We start from the raw sequence: 21,902 nt of genomic DNA, 5'->3' as shown, positions 1-21,902 counted from the left end.
GCAGGAATGCTAGGAAATGACACCTGAGCAGTCGCACCTCAAGAAGCCAACCCCAGCTAGTCTCGGTGGCGACATCACTGCTCCCTTCTGTCTGGATGAAAGAGGGACCCAGCACTCACCCAGTGTGCGGAGAAATAGACTCCCACGTGAGACCCCTCCAGGCTGCTGCTCTCCAGGGACTGCCCGTTATTTCTAAGCAAGGGCCCTGCAATGACTTCCCTGAAGGGTTTAGGTCCCCAGGGGAATTCCAGACCTGAAACAGGCAACATACGACGAGAATGTTAAGACTCTTCCTTGGGGCCTCCAACCCAAGAGGCTTCCAGGATGCAGAGCGCGACAACTTTATCACCAAATGGTATCGGCTAACATATCCATAGGACTGGCAGCTAAAGCAAGAATAAAAGCAGGACTCATTCACGGCAGAGCCCTACCTACCCTCAAAGCCATGGTTCCTGAACCTGGAGGATCACAGGACCCATCTCCTGGGGAGATTTTGAAAAGTACAGAAGCCAAGGTTACCCACCACCCCCTGTCCCACCCCTATTCTCAGGATCCTGGGGCAGGGGTGAAGATGCACATCCAAAGCAAGGCCAAACGATTCCCCAAGTAACTGTGATGACGGACAGTTGGGGAATCACTGCCTTGGCTATTAACCAAGTATGCACGCGTGCTCAGTCACTGAGTCACGTCCGACTCTTTGCGACTCCATGGACTGTAGCCTACCAGGCTCCATTGTCCACAGGATTTTCCCAGGCAAGAATACTGGAGCCGGTTGCCATTTCCTTCTCCAGGGGATCTTTCTGACCCAGGGATAGAACCCCCATCTCCTGCATTGGCAGGCGGATTCTTTACCACTGATGCACCAGGGAAGCCCATTAACTGTGAGTTTCTTCAATTCCAACCCTGGACTCTCAGTGGCTCCCAACTTTACATTTTAGAATCAGCCAGGGAATTTTAAAATCTGATGCTCCTGGGTCCCACCTCCAGAGATTCTGATTCAGCTGGTCTGGGTTGGGGCCCAGGGAACCAAGTGAGAGGAGAATTTCAGTCTAGTGAAAGGAAAGTGCAAAACCACTCGACCCAGATGGTTGACATTCTGATGACACATAAGCCCCAGGCAGGAAGAGCACGCAATATGCTCCCCACTCAACAGAACAGCGTTTTCTCACAGGGTGGTCCAGAGACCACTGGCTCAAAATTGCCTGGAGTGGGTGGGGAGCGGGAGGGAGAAGCAGATCCTGGCTGGAAAAGCAGGTGGCTGATTCCACCCTGAAACACATGGAATAAAAAATCTCTGGGGGTGGGGCTGGGGAAGCTGGGTTTTTAACAAGCTTCAGAGTTGGGGGGGGGGGGGGGGGCGGCGGGCGGTGGGGCGCGTGTGCATGCCTGTGTGTTTACACTCAAAAGACAGAGACTTGGTTCTATTGTACCTGCCCTGGTTTTTACTGAGGGCAATTGTTTGAAGAAGATGAAATTTTTACTGGGAAAATTTGTGATCAGGGCTGAACTCTGTAATTGGATGAGTAAGTGAGGGACAGAAGATCTTATAGCCTTTGTATGACTCCAGTGCCCAGAGGAAAGAAACAGGCCCTGGACAGCCTCTGAGCAAGGTGACGAGAGTCACCCAGAAATGGCCATCCACCCAGCTGGTCAGGAAAACCAAGGCTTAGGATTTGGGCAACACCAAGGAATGAGGCTTCCCTGATGGCTCAGATGGTAAAGAATCTGTCTGCAATGCAGGAGACCCGGGTTCGATCCCTGGGTCAGGAAGATCCCCTGGAGAGGGGAATGACAACTGATACCAGTATTCTTGCATGGATAATTCCACGAGGAGCCTGGTGGGCTACAGTCCATGGGGTTGCAAAGAGCTGAACTCAACTGAGTGACTAACACTTTACTTTTACTTTTTCACTTCAAGAAATGAGGGGCACTAGGGCCAGGAGAGCAACACGGAGACTGCAACTTTGCTATGGTAATATATATATTTTTAATTTATTTATTTTTAATTGAAGGATAACTACTTTACAACATTGGTATGATTTCTGCCATATATCAACATGAATTAGCCATATGTATACATATGTTCCCTCCCTCTTGAGCCTCCCTCCCACCTCACACCCTTTTCCACCCCGCTCTAGGTTCTTACAGAGCCTCAGTTTCAGTTCCCCGAGTCTTACAGAAAATTTCCATTGGCTATCTATTTTACATATGATAGTGTATATGCTTCCATGCTACTCTCTCCATTCACATCACCCTCTCCTTCCTCCCCTGCTATGGTAATATTTTCAAGAGAAAAAAAAACAAACCCCAAACCACACAGGCTGCCTCTGATTGTGGAGGTGAGAGCTGCTGCTGAAACAGCAATAGAAGTCAGTAGCTGGGCTCAAGCTGCTTCTCAACGGCCTCCTCAGTCCTCAAAGCTAAACTTCCTTTTTCAGATTCCTTCTCCTTTGGCCCATGAATTAAAGCCCCCATGAGGGACATTCTGATCTCTGTAAAAACCTTAACCATGACCTGGAGAATACTATCATTTCATCAAGACAATATTCTCTAGCCAAATAACCCCGTACTCATGTATTTCCTTTTTACGCTCTCTACCAACAGGGAGGAGGGCAGGGTGGGGGGACACGGCAAGGTCTTACCCTCTGGGTCATCGCGGATCACCAGCAGCCCGTTCCTGCACACGACCTTCCCGGAAGTGGCGTCTAAGAATATGAGCGATGGAATGTTGGAAATTCGGTATTTGTTCCAAAGTTTAAGCTGTGAGAAGAAAAGTTAAAGAAGGTGGTTAAATTCAAAATGGCAGAGTTCTTTGGAGCCTCCTGAAGGGTAGACAGGCTGGAAAACATGAAGGTACAGATAAATGAATTACTGACTAAGAGCAGGGCTGGCTGGGCAAAAGGGACAAGAGAACCTCCAATCCCACTTATCCCTGAGGTTTGAGACAGTGGAGGGGACCCTGGGTCTGAGTCCCAACCAGGCTCAAGTCACAGCAGATGCCAAGAGAGGACCACACTTGTCCTGGTGGTCTTTTCGCTCCTACCTCCCCCACAGGCACTGTCTCTAAGAAGCATAATGAAGATGGATCAGGCATTTTTCACACATAATCAGATATCCACCAGGTGGTTGAGGCAGGAAGCGGGGCTTTTTATTGGCAACTCTCCACCCGATCAGCAGGCAGGTGCTGGGCTGTGTCCCCTTGGCCCCAAGGGAGAAGGGACGAGGGTATCCAATAGGTGACCAATACTGAAATCAGCCCCTCTCCCCACTTCACCAGGTCCCTGCAGAGGGACTATCGGTAGTTGCTCTAAGCATGTGCCACTCGGCCTGCGAACACCTCAGCCAGCCCCAACCCTCAGTTCCCCGTGCCACTCAAAACAACCCCTGGTCCTTGGCAGGTTCCTGCGGTCAGCGGTGCCAACTGTCAGAGGGCCAAGGTCGAAGAGGACCGAGGCTGAGAAAGCATGAAGGCGACAGCCCAGGGCTAGCAGCCTAGCGTGTGCTGGCTTTTTGGTAAGCCCCCAGACGTATGGATGGACGCTGCTCAGATGAGCCGCCAGGTACTCTGGAACTGGACTGCCAAGTCCAGAAAATGACATAATGAAACGAAACATCAAACGTAACAGTGCACCTCCTGAGAAGAAAGAAACAAGGGGAGACCGCAGGATGGCCCACCGGTGAGTCACCTGCAAGCCTCCCTCAGGGGATCTGGAGCCCAGACAGGAGGGCTGGCTGTGTGGGCGCTGGCAGAGCAGGGCGTGGAGGTGTCGAGGGAAACGGGCATCAGCCACACACAGCAGACGGAAAGGCGTGTGTGGCTGTGACCATTGTTTTCAACTCAGTCCCAAGCAGCCAAGGAGTCAGGCAGAGTATATATCGGACAAGAAATGGGAGGTTTCCCCTGCCTGTGGAGACCTGGGTCTTGACAGGAAGTGTTGTAGGACCCCACCTTTAATTGGGTGGGCCCCCATTAAGGCTGCATGTTTTTCCCAGCCCACATTTCCAATGGGCACCCCAAACCAGCCAGGATTTCCGATCAAGAGTGACTCTGCACACACAATTTTCAGTGACTGATTTTGCACCATCTTGAGAATCCTGATACAGGATTCAGAAGAAACACTCTGAGAGGCTCAACAACAAAACAAGACCATTCTACCGTTGGGATCAGGTTTATAAATTTGCTTGTACCAGGATCCAGTCAGATTAATAAAAAAAAAGAGAGAAAGAGGAGAGGGGTGGAGATTAAAATTATCAGATTTTTCTGATTTAAAAATGAATTATTGGGGGAGAAAAGTAACTATGTAAGAAAATGGGAAACACAGACACAAAAATTGAGATAAAAATCACCAATGACTCATCATTTATGAAAGCTTAGACGATTTTATATTTCCACCAATGGTAAATCAGAGCACCCATTTCCTGGTACTCTCACCAACTGTTATCACTAGCATTGGTTTTTTTTTTTCAATTGGATAGGAAAAAAAAACCATGCCTCATTTTTTTTGCTCATCTTTATTATACTTACTGATGTTTAGGAGATATACATATATCTCACAGTTATAAATACACTGCTTTTCCCGATACGTGTTTTTTTACAAGAGTGCTGAAATTCATTCAACAGATATTATCTGAGCACCTACTATGTGCCAGCCCTGGTCTAAGCACAAGGGATACAAGAATAAACAAAGCAGGGACATATCCCTGACTTGTGGTCCAGTGGTCTAGTGGTTTAGAATCCATCTGGCAATGCAGGGGCCACAAGTCTGACCCCTTGGTCCGGGAAAGTAAAATCTCACATGCCACAGAGCAACTAAGCCTGCACATTACAACTAGAGAGCCCACATGTTGCAATGAAGGTCCTGTGTGCTGCAACTAAGACCCGATGCAGCTACAACATAATATGAATATATATATTATATGAATATAATTTCAAGCACTTATAGGTAATGCTGGGTGGAGCAGTACACGTTTTAGTGAGTGCTCTGGAAGGAATCTTTGAAGAACTGGCATTTGAGCACAGACCTCAGTAATAGCATGAAAAAGTCATGTGCAAATGGGGGAAGGCTGAATGGGGAAGGCAAGAGTGGATGCAGCCAGACAGTCAGGGGCCACAGTGAGGCCAGAAGGGCACTCACAGACTGGATGTTTCAGGTCCTGTAGACTGATAAAAATAATGGAATTTTATTCTAAGCATACAGTCAGCGCTCCATATCTACAGGTTCCTTATATGCAGATTCAACCAAGTATAGATCAAAAATGTTCAGAAAAAAAAAAAAAATCAAGAAAGTTCCAAAAATCAAAGCTTGAATTTGCCAAGCACAGCCAACTGTTGATATAGTCTTACATCATATGTATAACTATGTGTGTTATATGTACACTGTATTAGGTATTATAAGCAATCTAGAGATGATGTAAAGTATACCTGAGGATGTGGTATATGTAGGTCATATGCAACTACCACACTATTTTGTATAGGAGACTGGAGCATCCATGGATTTTAGTATCTGTGAGGATCCTGGAACCAATCCAGGATACTCAGGGCCAACTGTAACAGGAAGCTGCTGAGGGTTAAGGCAAGTGGTGCAAGCTGGTTTATCTTTTAAAGGTCACTGTGGCCGCTGTGAACAGACAGACATCAGGGGAAGACCAACTGGGGAGACCACTGCCAAGGGCCCAGGCAGGAGTGGAGAGCAGTGACAGGGACCTGGGTTGTAGCAGCACAGAAAGTGACGACATGGCGGTGCATTTTGAAGACAGTCAATAGCGGAGGTTGACAAATGGATGTAAGGAAGGTGTGAGGGAAAGAAAAAGGTCAAGGGGGTACTGTACTATGGCTTGGAGGCTTGAGCAAGAATGTGTCAAGGAGTTCCACTAACCATGATGAGGAACAGTGGCAGAGCAAGAAGTTTGAGAGGGGGAAAAATCAAGCTGTTCTATCTTTGAGGTGTCTATTAGACATGCAAGTGGAGATTTCAAGTAGGCACCTGGTTTATAAATCTAGAGTAGGGACTTCCCTGGTGGTACAGTAGTTAGGAACCCCCCTTGCAACTCAAGGAACACAGGTTTGAGCACTGGTCAGGGAACTAAGCTCTCACATGCCACAGGGCAACTAAACCCACACAACGCAACTACAGAGCCCCCACTCTGGAGCCCGTGTGCCACAACTAGAGTCCATGCGACACAGCAGAAGATCCCACGTGATGCAACGAAGATGCTGCGTGCCTCAACTAAGACCTGACACAGCCAAACAAATAAGAAAAGTTACTGTTTTAAAAAACAAAGAAAAGAAATCCAGGCTAAGGGGTGCAGGGTATGAGATACCAATCAGGGATCCTCGGTGCCTAGATGCTATTAGGGGCCATGGGCCCTGGGTGAGGTCATTCTGAGGAGAAGGCATGGCATCGGAGGAAAAGGGACCCTTAGGGGAGAGCCAGGGACACCCACGGCAGGCTGAGAGACACAGGAAAAAAAGGGGACTCTGGTGTCCCAATAGGCAGGTGTGGAAATTGTTTGAGAGAGGAGAGTGTAGGTCACTGGGTCAAACGCTGCTGAGACGTTGAGCACAATGAGAACAGAGAACGGACCGGTGGTCACACGTGATCTTGATGGGGTCGGGGGGAGGGCAGTCAGCGCAGGGGTAAAGCTGACAGACAGACTGGAATGAAGAGAGACAGCACCTCTATCCAACACACACGCCTACAGTGGGCCTGGGACCCAGACAAGTCCGAGTACTTCTGCCAACATGTGAAACATCAAGAGGAGAACAACAGAAAGAAAGGTTATAAAAAGAGGAGAAAATGGCAGATAAGGGGCTGAGGCAGTGATTACAGGCAATTCTCTTTAAGAGTTTTGCTGTAAAGGAAGAAAAGAAATGGGATTGTAGCTAGAAAAACAGCTGATGAGGTCAAAGGGAGGGTATTTTAAAGATGGGAGGTACAGTAATATCAGGCTTCCCTGATGACTCTGCAGTAAAGAATCTGTCTGCAATTCAAGAGCTGCAGGAGACGTGGGTTTGATCCCTGAGTCGGGAAGATCCCCTGGAGGAGGAAATGGCAACCCACTCCAGTGTTCTTGCCTGGAAAAAATCCCATGGACATAGGTGCCTGGCAGGCTACAGTCCATGGGTTTGCAAAGAGTCGGACACAACGGAGCGACTAAGCACAAGTTACTGTCATATCATATTTGCTTGGGATGATCTGTCTCAGGTTGTAGTATCCTGGTTACTCTGCTCTGAAACTGTGCAGGAGGCATAGGAATGATCATTCCAGCCATGTTCATTTTGATACCTGAATCAGAAAGAGAACCTTGTGTTAGAAAAGTCCCACAGGTCTGCTTTGATGATTCTTTTATGCCAACTGGAAATGCGCTAAAGAAATGATCACCAAGACTCATCTCTGTACCTTTTCAAGTGTGGGTGACATCTCAAGTCCACTCCAGGTTTCCAAAAAGCCCTCTTAAGACTCTGGTTTCATAACCATTTTGGGGTCACAGTCACTGTTGATGATAAAAGTTACATACTGATTCTTTCCCCAGAGGAAAATCCCATATATGAAAAAGTCTGCAATTTTATAGAGTTTGTGAATTTCTTGAAGCCTGTGATTAAACCTGTCTGATTCTAAGAGCTCTATGGACTCCGGAAAAAGATCACCTTCTTTTAACAGTTCACTTTAGTACATGGCTCAACCTTGATTCAACTGGGAGAACTATGATATTGCCTCATCTTTACTCTTGTCGTGAATATTTCCCCTAATAAGAACCGGCATTTGCCTAAACTCTAAGATGATGAAATGGTGAAAGGCAGGATGTTAAAACCACACTACATGCGGCTGCCATCTTCCCCAGCTAATTCAGAGCTGAGTACCATCGGTGGTCTCTGATTCATCCCTTTGCCTTCAGGGTGGTGAAGAGCAGAACCACGTAGGACAGAGTGCTAATGTCACTTTTTTTTTAAGGATCCCCAAGAAATGAGTTCAAAGTCCTCCTTGGTATGATGTTAGAGCATTTAAATACAGTCAGGAGCATAAGTGCTTCTACATTATCTCCAAGTTCTCCTTGGGAGGAAAAAAACGGTGGTGGAATAAGTCAACAGGCTTCAGAGGGGCTGGGTATCCATCCTGCCGGGACATCTCAATAGATGTCAGTAGGTGACACGGTACTACACCTAGGGCAGGTCACACCTGCTGGCCGAGCATGGTCATACACACATCACAGGATGAATACGGAGCTTAAACGAGGTAACGTGTGTGGAGACGCTCTGAAAACTAAAGCATTACACACATGGGACACATCATTAATATCTGAATCAAATTTATGCTTATTTCCCCCTTGTCTTGTCAGCATCCTTTTCAAAAAACATTTTCCTGTCAACTCAATTTTAAAGTTAAATCAATCAACCGTAGGGTAGGCTGCATATAAAACTCCTCAGAAAGCGGGGGATTTCCTTCTGTAGCCAGTGGTCTTTTTGCCATAAGCACTTTCTACCAACACATACATATTTGGGGGCCAGTTTTATGTGGTCTGATGTCTTCCCTCCTCCCCTTTTTCTTTCATCCACTTCCCATTTTGGATTTCCAGATTTTAAGGGGCATCTGGATATTTATTTTTTAAGCTGACGCTCTGGATTTTGCTTTTCTCTCTTAAGAGAACTCTGACCCCGTGTCTGATTCTGCTTGAAAGTGTGAAATACCATACAGTCTGCTACCAAGGAGCGTAGGAGGGAGACAAGCTGAGTCAGGAGGTTCCCGTCCCGGCGCCTGGACCAGGGAGGTGGACTGAGGGCAAGAACTCCTTCCAGGTGGTCAGGGCAGAAAAGACGAAGAGCTACTGAGCAGGCTCATCAGAACGGCCACAGTGACCAGCACTGCGGCAGGCAGGAGAGACCCCGTGACTTCCATCCAAAGCCTGCTCTCTCTCCAGTGACTGTCCTGGCACAGTGTTCACCCAGAGTTCATTTCCATGCCACATCCCACCTCCTTCCACAGCTACCCAGAGGCCAGGCAACCCCGAGAGAATGGGTTCCCAGCAAATGCCCAGAGCCTAGAATCCAGAAGCAAGGCAGCAAAGATGAAACAGACAAAAAGAAACAGGAGACAAGATTAGCTCGACTTGGCCCAAAGCAAAAAAAGGATGACAAACCGGGCTATCGGGTTACTTAACAGTTCCCATTCCTTAGCCTGGCGGCTGGTTCTGGTTAGCGATCCAGGGCTGTGGTTGGAACTATTGTCCCAGGAATGTTGTCCAGAAACGCTGTTACAGTGACCCACGAAACTACGAAGCAAAAATCAAAAGGGATGGGATTGGGAACTGGTAAACTGTAAAAATGCAGACTCTGAAGCCGAGCTGATCAGAAACCCTGGCGGGATTAGTCAGCACTCGCGCTTGCCACAGGGAAATGCCACCCGGCCATTTCTGAGAAGCCCCAGCTCCTGAGGGTAACATGGAATCCGCCTCTCATTTGGAGGCTTGGGTCTTGCACTTGACTGAGGGACTAAGTTTTAATTTCTCAACAGCTGCTGCGAAACTATGGGATCAAGCCAAAGCTAACACAGATGGCGGATTCATCAGCCGGCCCCTTGGCAAGGTCAGCCGGAACCTTCTTAGGCAGACCTCACCCTGGCCCTTCCACCGAAGGTTGGCCACAGTCAACACCATCCTCTTTGTAAGTAGTCTGTGAAAACAAAGCCTCAAAACTGTCCCCACCCCTTCTCACCAAACACGACCACAGCCCATTATACATGCAGAGTCAGAGGGAACCCCCCACCCCAGGTCCTACTGCCCAGTGTCAAGATGCCGTGGACACTGGAGGTTGCTCAGCACAGGCTCGGGAGCCCAGGTCCAACTCTGCTCCTGCCACTTGCTAGTTGGTGACCTCAGGCACCTTTCTTAGTTTTCTCACTTGCAAAATGGAGATGACAGCACCTACATTTCACTGGGCTGTTGTGAAGAGTAGATGTGTAAAGTGTTTAGAATAGGGCCAGGGACTTCCCTGGCGGTCTGGTGGCTAAGACTCCAAGCTTTCATGCCAAGGGGCTCAGGTTTGATCCCTGGTCGGGGAACTAAGATCCTGCATGCCACATGGCAGAGCCAAGACAAAACGGAATAGGGTATGACCCCGATTAGGTACTAAGAGGCATTAGCTTCTATTGTTGCTGTTGTTATTGTTATTCCAGGGTCATTCTAAACGCTCTACTGGGACCCTGTCCTCATATCCCCGGAGTTAAGACCAAGCCTTGCTTCTGAGGCAGGAGTCCCAGTGTGTGATTTGGCCTAAGACTGCAGTCCCCCAGCCTGGTACAGCAGCTGGCCAAGTACAGTGCTTGGCACACGTTGCCTGGTTCAGTAAACGATGGTGAGCAAATGGAGAAATGATTGAATGGAAGGAAGAAAGGGAGAGAGGAAACTCTGTGGACAGGCCAGCCAGACTGGTTGCCCAGTGACACAGTCAAGTTGAGCCATTTAAAGGGCTTCTTCCTTGTGCTTTTGGGAGACTTGGAGAGGCGTTCCTTATTCTCTTTAAACTGCAGAACACATCACTCAAAGCCAGTGCTGGTGGAATTAGAGCTGGTCTCCCTTTATCTAACAGTGACTCTGATCCCCTCCCTTCTCCAGCTCTCCTTCTGCCTGGAGCCAACACAGAGAAAGGACTGGCGAGATCAAGGAAGAGGTGCGGGTGGGCTGGGCTGGGCTGATTGGAACCTGCACCAGGCTATTGAGAAATCAAAGTCCTCCTAGCGGACGCATCTCTGAAACTAGATTAACAATCAATTTCCCCTTCACTACAGCTGTGTTCAGAAGGAGGCCCCTGTGCCCTAAGGGTCGTAGAGCAAGAGGTTTACAAAATAACACATCCACGCCACTTCGTGCAAAGGGCTAGGTGTGAAATATACCGCACACCCTCCTGGGTCTGTCTCTGTTACTCTAGGCTGTAGTGAAAGAGAAAGACTAGAAGAACTGGGTAGAAGAGATGTTAGAAATCTACTCTTCGTTTCCCCAGATCTCAGAATGGTAAGTTTTCCAGCTGATTTACCTAGGTGGGCTGTCCAATCCAGCAGAGACTCATCAAGTGTGAATAACATTCAACACTAATCAAAGCGCTGCACGGGACACGAAGCGGGTGAGACACCAGGCCTGCCTTTAGGAACATTACTGTTTAGAAGTAGAAAATGGTAAAAACGGTCAATGTTAAAGCTATTTTACAACTACTTCTGTACAGGCATTAACACACAGCAACTGCCAGGAGAAGTGAGCAAAAGGGGCCAGAAGGAAGCCTGGCTCCATCCTAGTTTAGGGAACGTGCCAGGAACGGCTCTGTGTGTTCAATCAAACATGCTTAACTGTTTCAAACATCCTCCATGAAACCACTGTGATTCCAAGCAGGGGCAGCCCCATGAACCAAGAGCTCTGGGCTGAGTTTGGTCCCTGTGGGTCACTCAAATCTTTTTTCAGTACTTCTGTCTATCAGAGCACAGTATGGTGTAGGTAAAATGGTTAAGAACATGGTTCTGGAGCCAGAATGCTTGGGTTCAAATCCCAACTCTGCTGCATGCCTGCTGGGTGACCTGGGACAAGTTTCTTCACCTCTCTGAGCCTTTAATTCTTGAGTAAAGTGAGGATAAAAATAACCTGCTCCATATTGCTGCTGTTAGAATGAATTAATGATTAATACACATATAAGACTTAGAACACTGCCTGATATACAGCGAGTGTTCAATAAATGTCATAAATGATGATGAGGTCTAAAGAGGACACTGCCATTTTTTCTTGACACCAAGTGGAAAAATGTGCTGGCCCCACTAACTCCATGTAGCACCCACGTCAGCTGTTGTTTCTCATTCCGACAGAGGAACGATGGGAGAAATAACTTCTTACGCCTTGTGTCATTCTGGGACACCCGCAGACAGAGGACCCAGGCCAGGAGACAGCCCTATAGAGCTGTCTTCATTGTTTAGTCATTAAGTCGTGTCCGACTCTCTTGCGACCCCATGGACTGTAGTCCATCAGGTTCCTCTGTCCATGGGATCTCCCAGGCAAGGATACTGGAGTGGGTTGCCATGTCCTTCTCCAGAGGATCTTCCCGAACCAGGGATCGAACTCGAGTCTCCTGCATTGGCAGGTGGATCCTTTACCACTGCACCACCTGGGAAGCCCACCCCACAGAGTGAGTGCTGCCTACTCCCAGCCTGGTGCTGTGGGAACATGTTAAATTCATAACAGCCTCACTTTGCTCTGCAAGATACTCTTTTTACAACAGAAATCACACTGCTGCTAGTATGAGGTGGCGGATCTGATATGCTACTCCTTCCTTTTATCTCAGAAACGTCTGTCCTCGTCAGAGCCAGCCGTCCACCACATACACCTCATGAGGTGACAGCAAGCTCTGCTTCTGTCTTAACTTGTCACTCCAAAGTGCTGTCAAAGACCTGCCAGTTCCCAGGATGCGGGGTGCACACTGTGCTTCTTTTAGGGCCAACACAGAACCACCCCTGCCCCTTCATCCTTCCTGCAAGCTGACCTCTGTGTTCTAGGACCCCCCGATCCTCACTGCAACAGCACAGGAGGGAAACACATGTAGCGGCTGGGAGCACAGGCTCTGCAGGCAAGTGGCCTGGGTCTGAATGCTGGCTCTGCCATTTGGGCAAACTACACAGCCTCTCAAGCCTCACTCTCTTCAGTGGCAAGATGGTGTTGTTGTACCTACTTCCTCGAGTTACCGTGAGGATAAGTAATACACATGACATGCTTAGAACCATCCCTGGCATACCGTAAACACTCAAATGAGAACGCTTCTAATGTGTGTCCTTCCAGATTCTGTTGGTATGGAATCTGATGAAATCTTTCTGATGAAAGTCCATTTACAGCAACAAACCCTGCACATAATCAAACTCCAAGAGCACTTAATAAGCAGCATTCCACTGCTGCTGCTGCTGCTAAGTCACTTCAGTTGTGTCCGACTCTGTGTGACCCCATAGATGGCAGCCCACCAGGCTCCGCCGTCCCTGGGATTCTCCAGGCAAGAACACTGGAGTGGGTTGCCATTTCCTTCTCCAATACATGAAAGTGAAACGTGAAAGTGAAGTTGCTTAGTCGTGTCTGACTCTTAGCGACCCCATGGATTGCAGCCCACCGGGCTTCTCCGTCCATGGGATTTTCCAGGCAAGAGTACTGGAGTGGGGTGCCATTGCCTTCTCCAAGCATTCCACTGCTGCTGCTGCTGCTGCTGCTAAGTCGCTTCAGTCGTGTCGGACTCTGTGCGACCCCATAGACGGCAGACCACCAAGGTTCCCCCGTCCCTGGGATTCTCCAGGCAAGAACATTGGAGTAGGTTGCCATTTCCCTCTCCAAAGCATGAAAGTAAAAAGTGAAAGTGAAGTTGCTTAGTCGTGTCTGACTCTTAGCGACCCCATGGACTGCAGCCTACCAGGCTCCTCCGTCCATGGGATTTTCCAGGCAAGAGTACTAGAGTGGGTCACCGGTGCCTTCTCCAAGCATTCCACTACTATACATAAAATGGATAACTAACAAGGACCTACTATATAGCACAGAGAACTATATTCAATATTTTGTAACAACCTATAAGGGAAAAGAATATGAAAAAGAATATCTGTATCTATCTATAACTGAATCACTTTACTGTACAGCTGAAACCCAATTATATTTTTAAAAATTCCTTAAAAAAAAGAAAAAGCAGTGTTTGACAATAACAATCAGGACACCATAGGGCCACCAGTCCCTGCCAGGGATGGGGCCCAGTATATTCCACACAAATAAATACATAATGGTTTATAAGAGACCTCCTGACAGAAGGTAAGCAGATGGACTCTGATGAAGGAAGGGGGAGCAGAGGAGGCTCTGCTTCTCCGGCAGTGGCTCTGGGAGGGGCAAAAGCTCCCCTTCTTCACATAAACACAGACACTTTCCAGACCAGCATCCAGCCCGTGGATCCTTCCTTCTCCTAACTGGAGAGTGGCAGAACAACTAAGAAACGGCCACTAAGTCTAACCATGACCACCCGGGACAAAAGGGACTGATGGTGGCCACGCTAGTGGGCATGAGAAGATAAGACATTTAATGGGGATTTCCCTGGCAGTTCAATGGTTAGAACTCTACAATTTCACTGGGGGTGGGGGGGGTGGGGGGGGTGGGTTCAATCCCTCGTAGGGAATTAGTACCCCACAGGACTGTGTGGTGTGGCTAAAAAAAAAAAATTAAAAAAGAAAGAAGATAAACACTTAAAAAGTGGTATTTCATGTGTTTTGGAGACCTGGGGCCTGGCTGCCAGCTCCAGCAGTTGGCTGCAGCTTTTTGACTCTGGTGACGAAGCCACAGTGGGTGGTGATGAAAGAGGTTTCGTCCTGTCTACAACTAGCAGTTAAGAAGTGCTCTAAGACACAGTGGCCAGGGCCTCTATCTCCTTTCCTCCTGGGAGTCACTCACCAGACAAGTCTGCTACTAAATCTCCTTTCAGAAAACTGCACCTTCGGACTGGCTTCAATCACCACCACCAGCAACAAATGAACGAGACAAGCAATGATGACAGGGACTTCCCTGGTGGTCCAGTGGTTAAGACTGTGCCTCCAAAGCTGGGGGCTGGAGGTGGGGGTAGGTGGGGAGGTGGTGGAGGGTTCAATCCCTGGTCAGGGAACTAAGGTTCCTCACCTATGAGGTACAGCCAAAACATTAAAAATAAATTTAAAAAAAAAAATTTTTTTAAAAAGGTAAAAGCTGGGAAAAATGATGCCCTCAAATATAAAGACAGAAGATGCACATGTTTTCTTCTTCCTCTTTCAAAAGCGCTAAACTGCAAAATATTTCCTGATCCCTCTCACTCACCTTGGGCTTGGAGAGTCCTGGTCCCCAAACACTTGGAACCTGGTTCCACTTGCAACACCAATTAAAGAGGTTCATTGACTCTGCCACACAACTTCCGGCTGTAATGACTCAACAGGCCAGGAGATGAGCAGTTGCTGGGAGCACAAAGGGACATATGGCTGCCAAGTTCTTTCTGGCCGACACCACAGACGAAGAGGCTGCTCCGCTTCCCCGTGCTGCAGTTTCACAAGCTGATGGAGGGATTTCCTCAAGCCCCATCTGGTATGAAAGCCTCTACTGGGCCAGGGTGGTTTGGAACAGCAAGGGGGTGGCTAAGAATGACAGATGCCGACAAGGAAGCAGAACTAAAGAAGGGGGCCCGGGAGTTTTCAGAGAAGAGAGGACAAGGAGCCAGAACTGGTTTGGAATGGAAGAGACCGTGTCCCGAGGCCATTGCTTCTGAGCGGGGACAGGGTTTTTGTGGTTTGTATCATGGTGGAGCCCCCCTCTGTTGACATTCTTAGGAAAGTCTGCCCACATTCGCTCTGAGCAGTGTGTTTTTGCTGGAACACTGGGCTCTTGGGGTCTGCCACCTCCTTTGAGAAATGTGTCACCTCATAGGTTCAACCCAGAATGTTTGAGTTCATACCAAAGAGAAATAAATTCTGGGGAAAAAAAAAAAAGGTTAAAAACAAAACAAAAAGGAAAAAGAGGAACCGTAGGAATAAGGACTTTGGGGAAGGAGAAGGGCTGTTCCTTGTGGGTTTGGGGATTCTGTTGGCAGAAGCTGCATGTCAAAGCAGTGGTATCTCCCACTTTCCCCACTCCTTAGCCAAAAATGGTAGATGCCATCAATTCATCCCCCCACAACCATGATTCAATGCAAAATGTAAGGCCATCAAATTTAGGAACTGGCTATAGCTGATAAAAGGATTCTTGCCAAAAACAAAACAAAACAAAAATGCCAGCAAGGTTTTAATTTTAAAATGTTTTAAATAAAAACACAGGGAATTCCCTGGAGGCCCAATGGTTACAACTCCACTCTTCCATTGCAGGAGGCATGGGTTTGATCTGGTCGGGGAACAAAGATTCCGAAAGCCACACATGTGGGCTGGTCAAATAAACAAATAAACAGATAAGATTAAAATCCATACTAACAAACTGTCTTCATCTAAAATAGGCCTTCCCTCAGGAGACGGTGTTCGTGCAGGTTCTGGCAGGAGGACAGCAGAGCTCCCCTAGCCTCCTTAGTTCTGGGCTGGCTGACAAGCCACGGCCTTGGAGCTCCAGGTTCTGATGCTCTACTGACTCTCAAACTCAGCACTTGCATGACAGACATATCCGCCACAGATCAACTGTCCACACCTGAACCCGTAGGGCCAGGCACCACAGTGAAAAGATCCAGTGAAAGAGAGAGAGGGAGATGTCACAGATCAGGGGAACAAAGAGAACTGAAAGATGTGAGGTGATCAAGCAAGTCAATAGCAAAAGCGATCCCCACCCTTCTAGAATCCTACTGTGTTCATTCTTTCAGGGCTCAAAACCAAAGACCATATTGTAGCTCTTTCATCTGATGACTCCCTCCAGGGCACTAAATCTTACGCTGCTTTTGCATGTCAGAGCCTTACACCTGGCAGGTACTCAATACATCCTGATGACCACAACAATGATGATGACAACGAAAATGATGGCGATGTTCAGGTCAAGGAAGTACGTTTACCAGCTTCTCACCTTTGACTCTATAGATGCAGCATGAAAAATAAGCAAGCTGGTGTTTTGTTCTCACGTATTCATCATGGTTCCTAAACAGCTACTAAATAAGTTACTATCCAAAAAAGAAAGCAGGCAGATAGGCTCAGAACTTTCCTCGGCTTCCAGGAGATCAGGAATGCGATTGTGTAACACCTATGAACCCGAGTGCTGTAAATTATAAGTCAGCGGGGTGAGCGAGGTTTCCATGTCCTCTCTCCCAATGAAACAGGGGCCGGAAGTATGGCTTGTGAAAATTTCAGAGATGTTTATCATTTCAGCAACATCCGTACCTGCTCCACCGTGGAGCTATTAACACTCAGCACATTACTCCTTTCAATTTCCTATTTGATTGTTATTTCATCAGGGTTTTTTGTTTGGTGTTCTTTGGTGTTTTTCTTTTTTTGCCCTGGCTGCACAGAGAGCTCTGTTTCTTGGCAGAACTTTCTGAGTGCCCGGTTAAACCCCTTGTTACCACTTTCCTGCTTCAGGAAGTCCCCACGGAGCCAAATGACAAGGGGAGGAAAAGAAACATTTACAATGATGTGAGAAATTCCCAGTCAGGAAAAAAAGATCAAAGAGGATAGGCATAAGGGCCCATTCTGCCCGGAGTCAGGCACGTGAAGGCCCGCCATCAATTGGGCTGGATTGGTCCATGATGGAAACAACATTACCTCACTAGGAACCCAGTGAACCAGGCTCCTCCGGAGCTCTGAAGCCAGGGTCAGCCACACTGCCGTGTGCTCCGGACCAGCTGTGTCCTGAGCAAAAAGACTCATACCAGACACAAAGCTTGCTCACCATGCTGCAAGATGCCTTTATATAGAAGTGGAGTGTGTGGCCTGCATTGTTCCCCTCCATCAGCTCTTGAAATGAAAGGGTTCCACGGCACAATGAAATAAATAACAGCAGGGAGAGAGAAGGAGGGAGGTAAATTGTTTGGAAAGTAGAAGACAGGGTGGAAAAGATGAAATTCAAGACAGATGTGTGAGAGCTGCAAACATATGTCCTTGAATTTATGCATCCAAGTGATTCATGTAGAATAAGAAAGAGCTACAGACCCGATACAGAAATAAATATGGGAGTCAATACAGAACAAAGTATTACATCCCTCTATTCTTACAAAGAAACATCCGTTCACATCACTCTCTCTGCTAAATAAAGCTGTCATAAAACAGGGTGAGTGAAGGATCTGAGATGAAATTATTAATTAAGCCACGGGTCTCTACGCTCTCAGCAGGATGTCAACCACCACCAATTTATTTCCAATGACTGAATGCTGATGTCTTATCTCTGAAAGGTATGGTCGCTGTTTGCTTTAACATCAGCAGCATTTTAAAAATTAGCTGTATTTGCCAAGTTAATGTCTGACCATTAAAGAAAAAAAAAAAAAATCAAGCAGGAAATTTAGATGGGCGTTTCCACAGAAACACAAAAGTCCAAGACACTGGCCGGAAAGACATTTTTACAATGCAGCGTTAGTGTGTGTTGTTTAACTTCTAAACAGCTAACTCCAAGGGGCCACCACACAATTGGTTCCAAATGCCTCATTCTGAGAAAAAAAACACAGGCGGCCTGCCTCGCTGCTTAACGGTTTGGGACTTCAGATGGTAACAAGAAAGACTGAAAACAGCAGGAAGGCCCCGGTTGGTTGTGAGGTGTCCTGGAGAAACGGGGGTGAAGCAGAGTCTGAGGATGTGACGCAGGGGGCGGGAGGCAGCTGAGTTCCCAGATCGGTCAAGGTCATGCTCAGCAGAACGTCAGGCCTCTACCCTGCAAAGACCTGGGCGCTCATTCCACAACAGACATTTCTCAAGCGCCTAAAACCTACCAAGGACTTCCCTGGTGGTCCAGTGGTTAAGACTCTGTGCTTCCATTACAGAGGGCGGGGGTTCAATCTCTGGTCGTGGAACTAAAATTCCACATGAGAAAATCAATTAATTAAATTAAATTAAAACTTACCAAGTATTTATGCCAGATGCTGTGGTGATATAGAGATTGAGGACAAAGGTCCCTGCCATCAGGGGAGAAAAGGAGTCTGGTGAGTTCCTGGACCTGCTCACCATGTAGACATTCCACCTGGATGTCAGTCCTTGTCCTGCTCACCCTCGCTACCGTCCCCACAGCAGGGACCCCGGCGACATGTCTGGTCTCTGGTGCCAGCCTCAGGCCACAGGTGACTGCAGCAGGTGTGGACACTTGACCTGAGACCATCCCCACTTGCTCCTGGGAATTTAGAAAGTGAACACAAAGTTGGATTCAGTAAGGGCAGAGCTCCCTGACCAGAGATCTGCAAAGAGGTTAGAGGAGATGCCATGTTGATCCTCTCAGTCAGTCCTAGGGGCAGCCGGATCCCCACCCCACACTGCCTGAGTCCCTGGCCTCTGGTGACAAACTGCCTTGTCCCTTCATCCCAGAAGACACACAGCGATCACTTTCTAAGTGTGGCAGGGATGTGAAAAACGTGAAGTCTGTCTAATCAAAGCTATGGTTTTTCCAGTAGTCATGTATGGATGTGAGAGTTGGACTATAAAGAAAGCTGAGCACCAAAGAATTGATGCTTTTGAACTGTGGTGTTGGAGAAGACTCTTGAGAGTCCCTTGGACAGCAAGGAGATCCAACCAGTCCATCCTAATGGAGATCAGTCCTGGGTGTTCATTGGGAGGACTGATGCTGAAGCTGAAACGCCAATACTCTGGCCACCTGATGCGAAGAACTGATTCATTGGAAAAGACCCTGATGCTGGGAAAGATTGAAGGCGGGAGAAGAAGGGGACGATAGAGGATGAGATGGTTGGACGGCATCACCGACTCAATGGACATGAGTATGAGTAAGCTCTGGGAGTTGGTGATGGACAGGGAAGCCTGGTGTGTAGCAGTCCAAGGAGTTGGACACGACTGAGTGACTGAACTGAACTAAACTGACTGACTAGGCGGTGGTGGAGTGGGGACATGAACTTGTGTAAAATGGAGACAGGACTAGCCCTGGTGGACCAAGGACAAGCAAGGAAGCAACGCAGTATTACAGCCCCTCATCCCCACAAAGGAACAGAAATGGGAAAGAGTGGGAGACAGACACCAGGGAGTCGAGAACTGAGACACAAACGAAAGTGCACAGCCCCTGAGGGTGACAGGGACCTGTTTCTGAAATCCCATTCTGGTCCCGCCGCATCCCAGCTGAACCCTATTTCCTGAATCTGGATGCTCATGTGATTAACAACTGAGAGCCTGCCCCAAACCACTGATGCCAGCTTGAGCGGATTTCTGTCCTTTGTAAACAACTCCTAGCTAAGACAGATGTGGGGATATGCGTGCACAGAGCTCTGTGTACCACAGAGCCCTCACTGCTTCAAACTCTGGTGAAAGGAAAGCAAAATGACTTTATGCTGTTAACCCTTTCCAGTCTCTTTCTTATCGAAGCTCCTTCTGTTGTCCCCATGGGATCCTGGGGCCCTGGGGAACAAACTCCTCCCCGTGCTACGGATGCAAAAATGGAAGCAAGATGACTTACCTAGGATGATAGAGCAAATGAGGACAAGGGCCTCTGCTCTCTGCCAGCCACTGACTTAAAATACAGTGCTGCTTACTTGTGAGCCTAAAATACTGCATGCAGATGGGACAAAAATCAGCCTGCCTCTCTGACGTGTGGGTCTCAGGGATGGTGGCCGTAGTGGACAACCTGTCACAAACTTGCAGAGAAGAGGCCTTTTTTTGGTTTGTTTTATATCTATGCATATTTCTTTATTTTTAAATTTTATTTCATATCTTCCTTTGGGAAAAGCAACAAGTTACATTCAATGAAGTACTTTTTAATAAACATTTATTTAAGGTTTTGTTTGTTTTAGGCTGCGCTGTGCAGCATGCGGGATCTAGTTCCCCAACCAAGGATTGAACCCCTGCCCCCGCCTTGGGAGCCTGCAGTCTTAGCCACTGGACCACCAGGGAAGTCCCAAAGTATGTTTTTAATTGGAAAAAAAAGTGCACACGCGCGCGCGCACGCGCGCGCGTGTGTGTGTGTATTGTTCAGCTGCTAATTCGTCTGACTCTTTGCGACCCCATGGACTGCAGCACACCAGGCTTCCCTGTCCTTCACTAACTCCCAGAGTTTGCCCAAACTCATGTCCATTGAGTTGGTGATGCCATTCAACCATCTCATCCTCTTGCCCGCTTCTCCTCCTGCTCTCAAATTTTCCCAGCATCCCACAACCCATTCCCAATACTTTGGCCACCTGATGCGAAGAGCTGACTCATTTGAAAAGACCCTGATGCTGGGAAAGATTGAAGGCAGGAGGAGAAGGGGACAACAGAGGATGAGATGATTGGATGGCATCACTGATCAACGGTCATGAGTTTGAGTAAACTCTGGGAGTTGGTGATGGACAGGGAGGCCTGGTGTGCTGCAGTCCATGGGGTCACAAAGAGTCGGACACGACTGAGCGACTGAACTGAATATATATATTTGTTTTTCTTTTCCCCCCATTCCCAAGGTGAGGGCGGCTCTCCCTCCTGGAAGGTTTTGCATTCTCTATGGCTCCAGGAGACTCTGCCCTGAGATGAGTCAGGAATGAAGAAAACCTGAGGTTTCCTCTACAGACAAGATGAATGGTTACTTTAAAAAAAACAACAACCCATGTCCTCCACATTCCCAAGGTGTAGCAGCACTTGTGACATTCAGGAGCAGACACAGCAAGTCTTGACCAACTTTCACGCTCCAGCTCGGCCAGGGGCAGCCCTCTGCAGACACTCCCAGGCCCAAGCCTGCCGGCACCTTCCCGTGGGCTGAAGCCAGAAGCCACCAGGGCCACAGAACCCAAAGGGACAGAGTGTGTCAAGTTTCTGAGGTTGCGACTGGACTGGTTTTCTCCTCCGGATGCAAATATCCCAGTGAATCAGACCTTGAATATGCCACTAATCACTTGCTTGGGAAACATAAACTGCTGAGGCCTTCTGAATAGGAACCACACACAAATTGATTCCCCAGGAGGAGCACGGACTTTCTGGGACACGCTGACCATTTTCAAGAGCACAATAATCCTGTCAATCTTTAGCAGGACCGAACTGTTAAATGTCAACAAGTTTCAGACCAGGCTCCAGACCACCCAGGGAATCATCTGTGTCCAAGAGCAGGGAAATTCAGTCAAGACAGCGGGCTCCAGTGCCCGCCAGCTCTGCTCTTTGCTCACAACAATGAATACCCAGAGCTCCCTGGGCTGAGGTGATGGAGGCCAGGACCAAGGGTGAGGCCCAGCTCCTCTGCAGATGGCAGAGAGAGGCCCAGGGAGTGGGGGATGGAGGGACAGAATGAGCTGGAGAGCCAAAGGTCCCAGCAGAGTGACTGCGTGGTTC

General features: G+C 48.1%; 1 protein-coding gene across 5 annotated transcripts in view; it reads right to left on the bottom strand.

Annotated features, from left to right (window-relative positions):
- Positions 1–21,902, bottom strand: part of NXN (nucleoredoxin) — a 161,884-nt gene that overhangs the window by 22,441 nt on the left and 117,541 nt on the right. For 2 of the 5 annotated variants that reach the window (XM_061143014.1, XM_061143017.1), the window contains exons 2-4: positions 18,520–18,783; positions 2,643–2,760; positions 120–253 (exon numbers count right to left, since the gene is read on the bottom strand). In XM_061143014.1, coding sequence (XP_060998997.1) covers positions 120–253; positions 2,643–2,760; positions 18,520–18,783 — 516 coding nt within the window. Of the gene's footprint in view, positions 1–119; positions 254–2,642; positions 2,761–14,829; positions 15,017–18,519; positions 18,784–21,902 lie in introns of those variants that run through there. The other 3 variants (XM_061143013.1, XM_061143016.1, XM_061143015.1) reach the window with 2 other exon arrangements.

This window comes from Dama dama, chromosome 5 (assembly GCF_033118175.1).
Source record: "Dama dama isolate Ldn47 chromosome 5, ASM3311817v1, whole genome shotgun sequence".
In the NCBI taxonomy this organism is placed as follows: Eukaryota; Metazoa; Chordata; class Mammalia; order Artiodactyla; family Cervidae; genus Dama; species Dama dama.
This window is presented reverse-complemented; position numbering and strand designations above follow the sequence as displayed.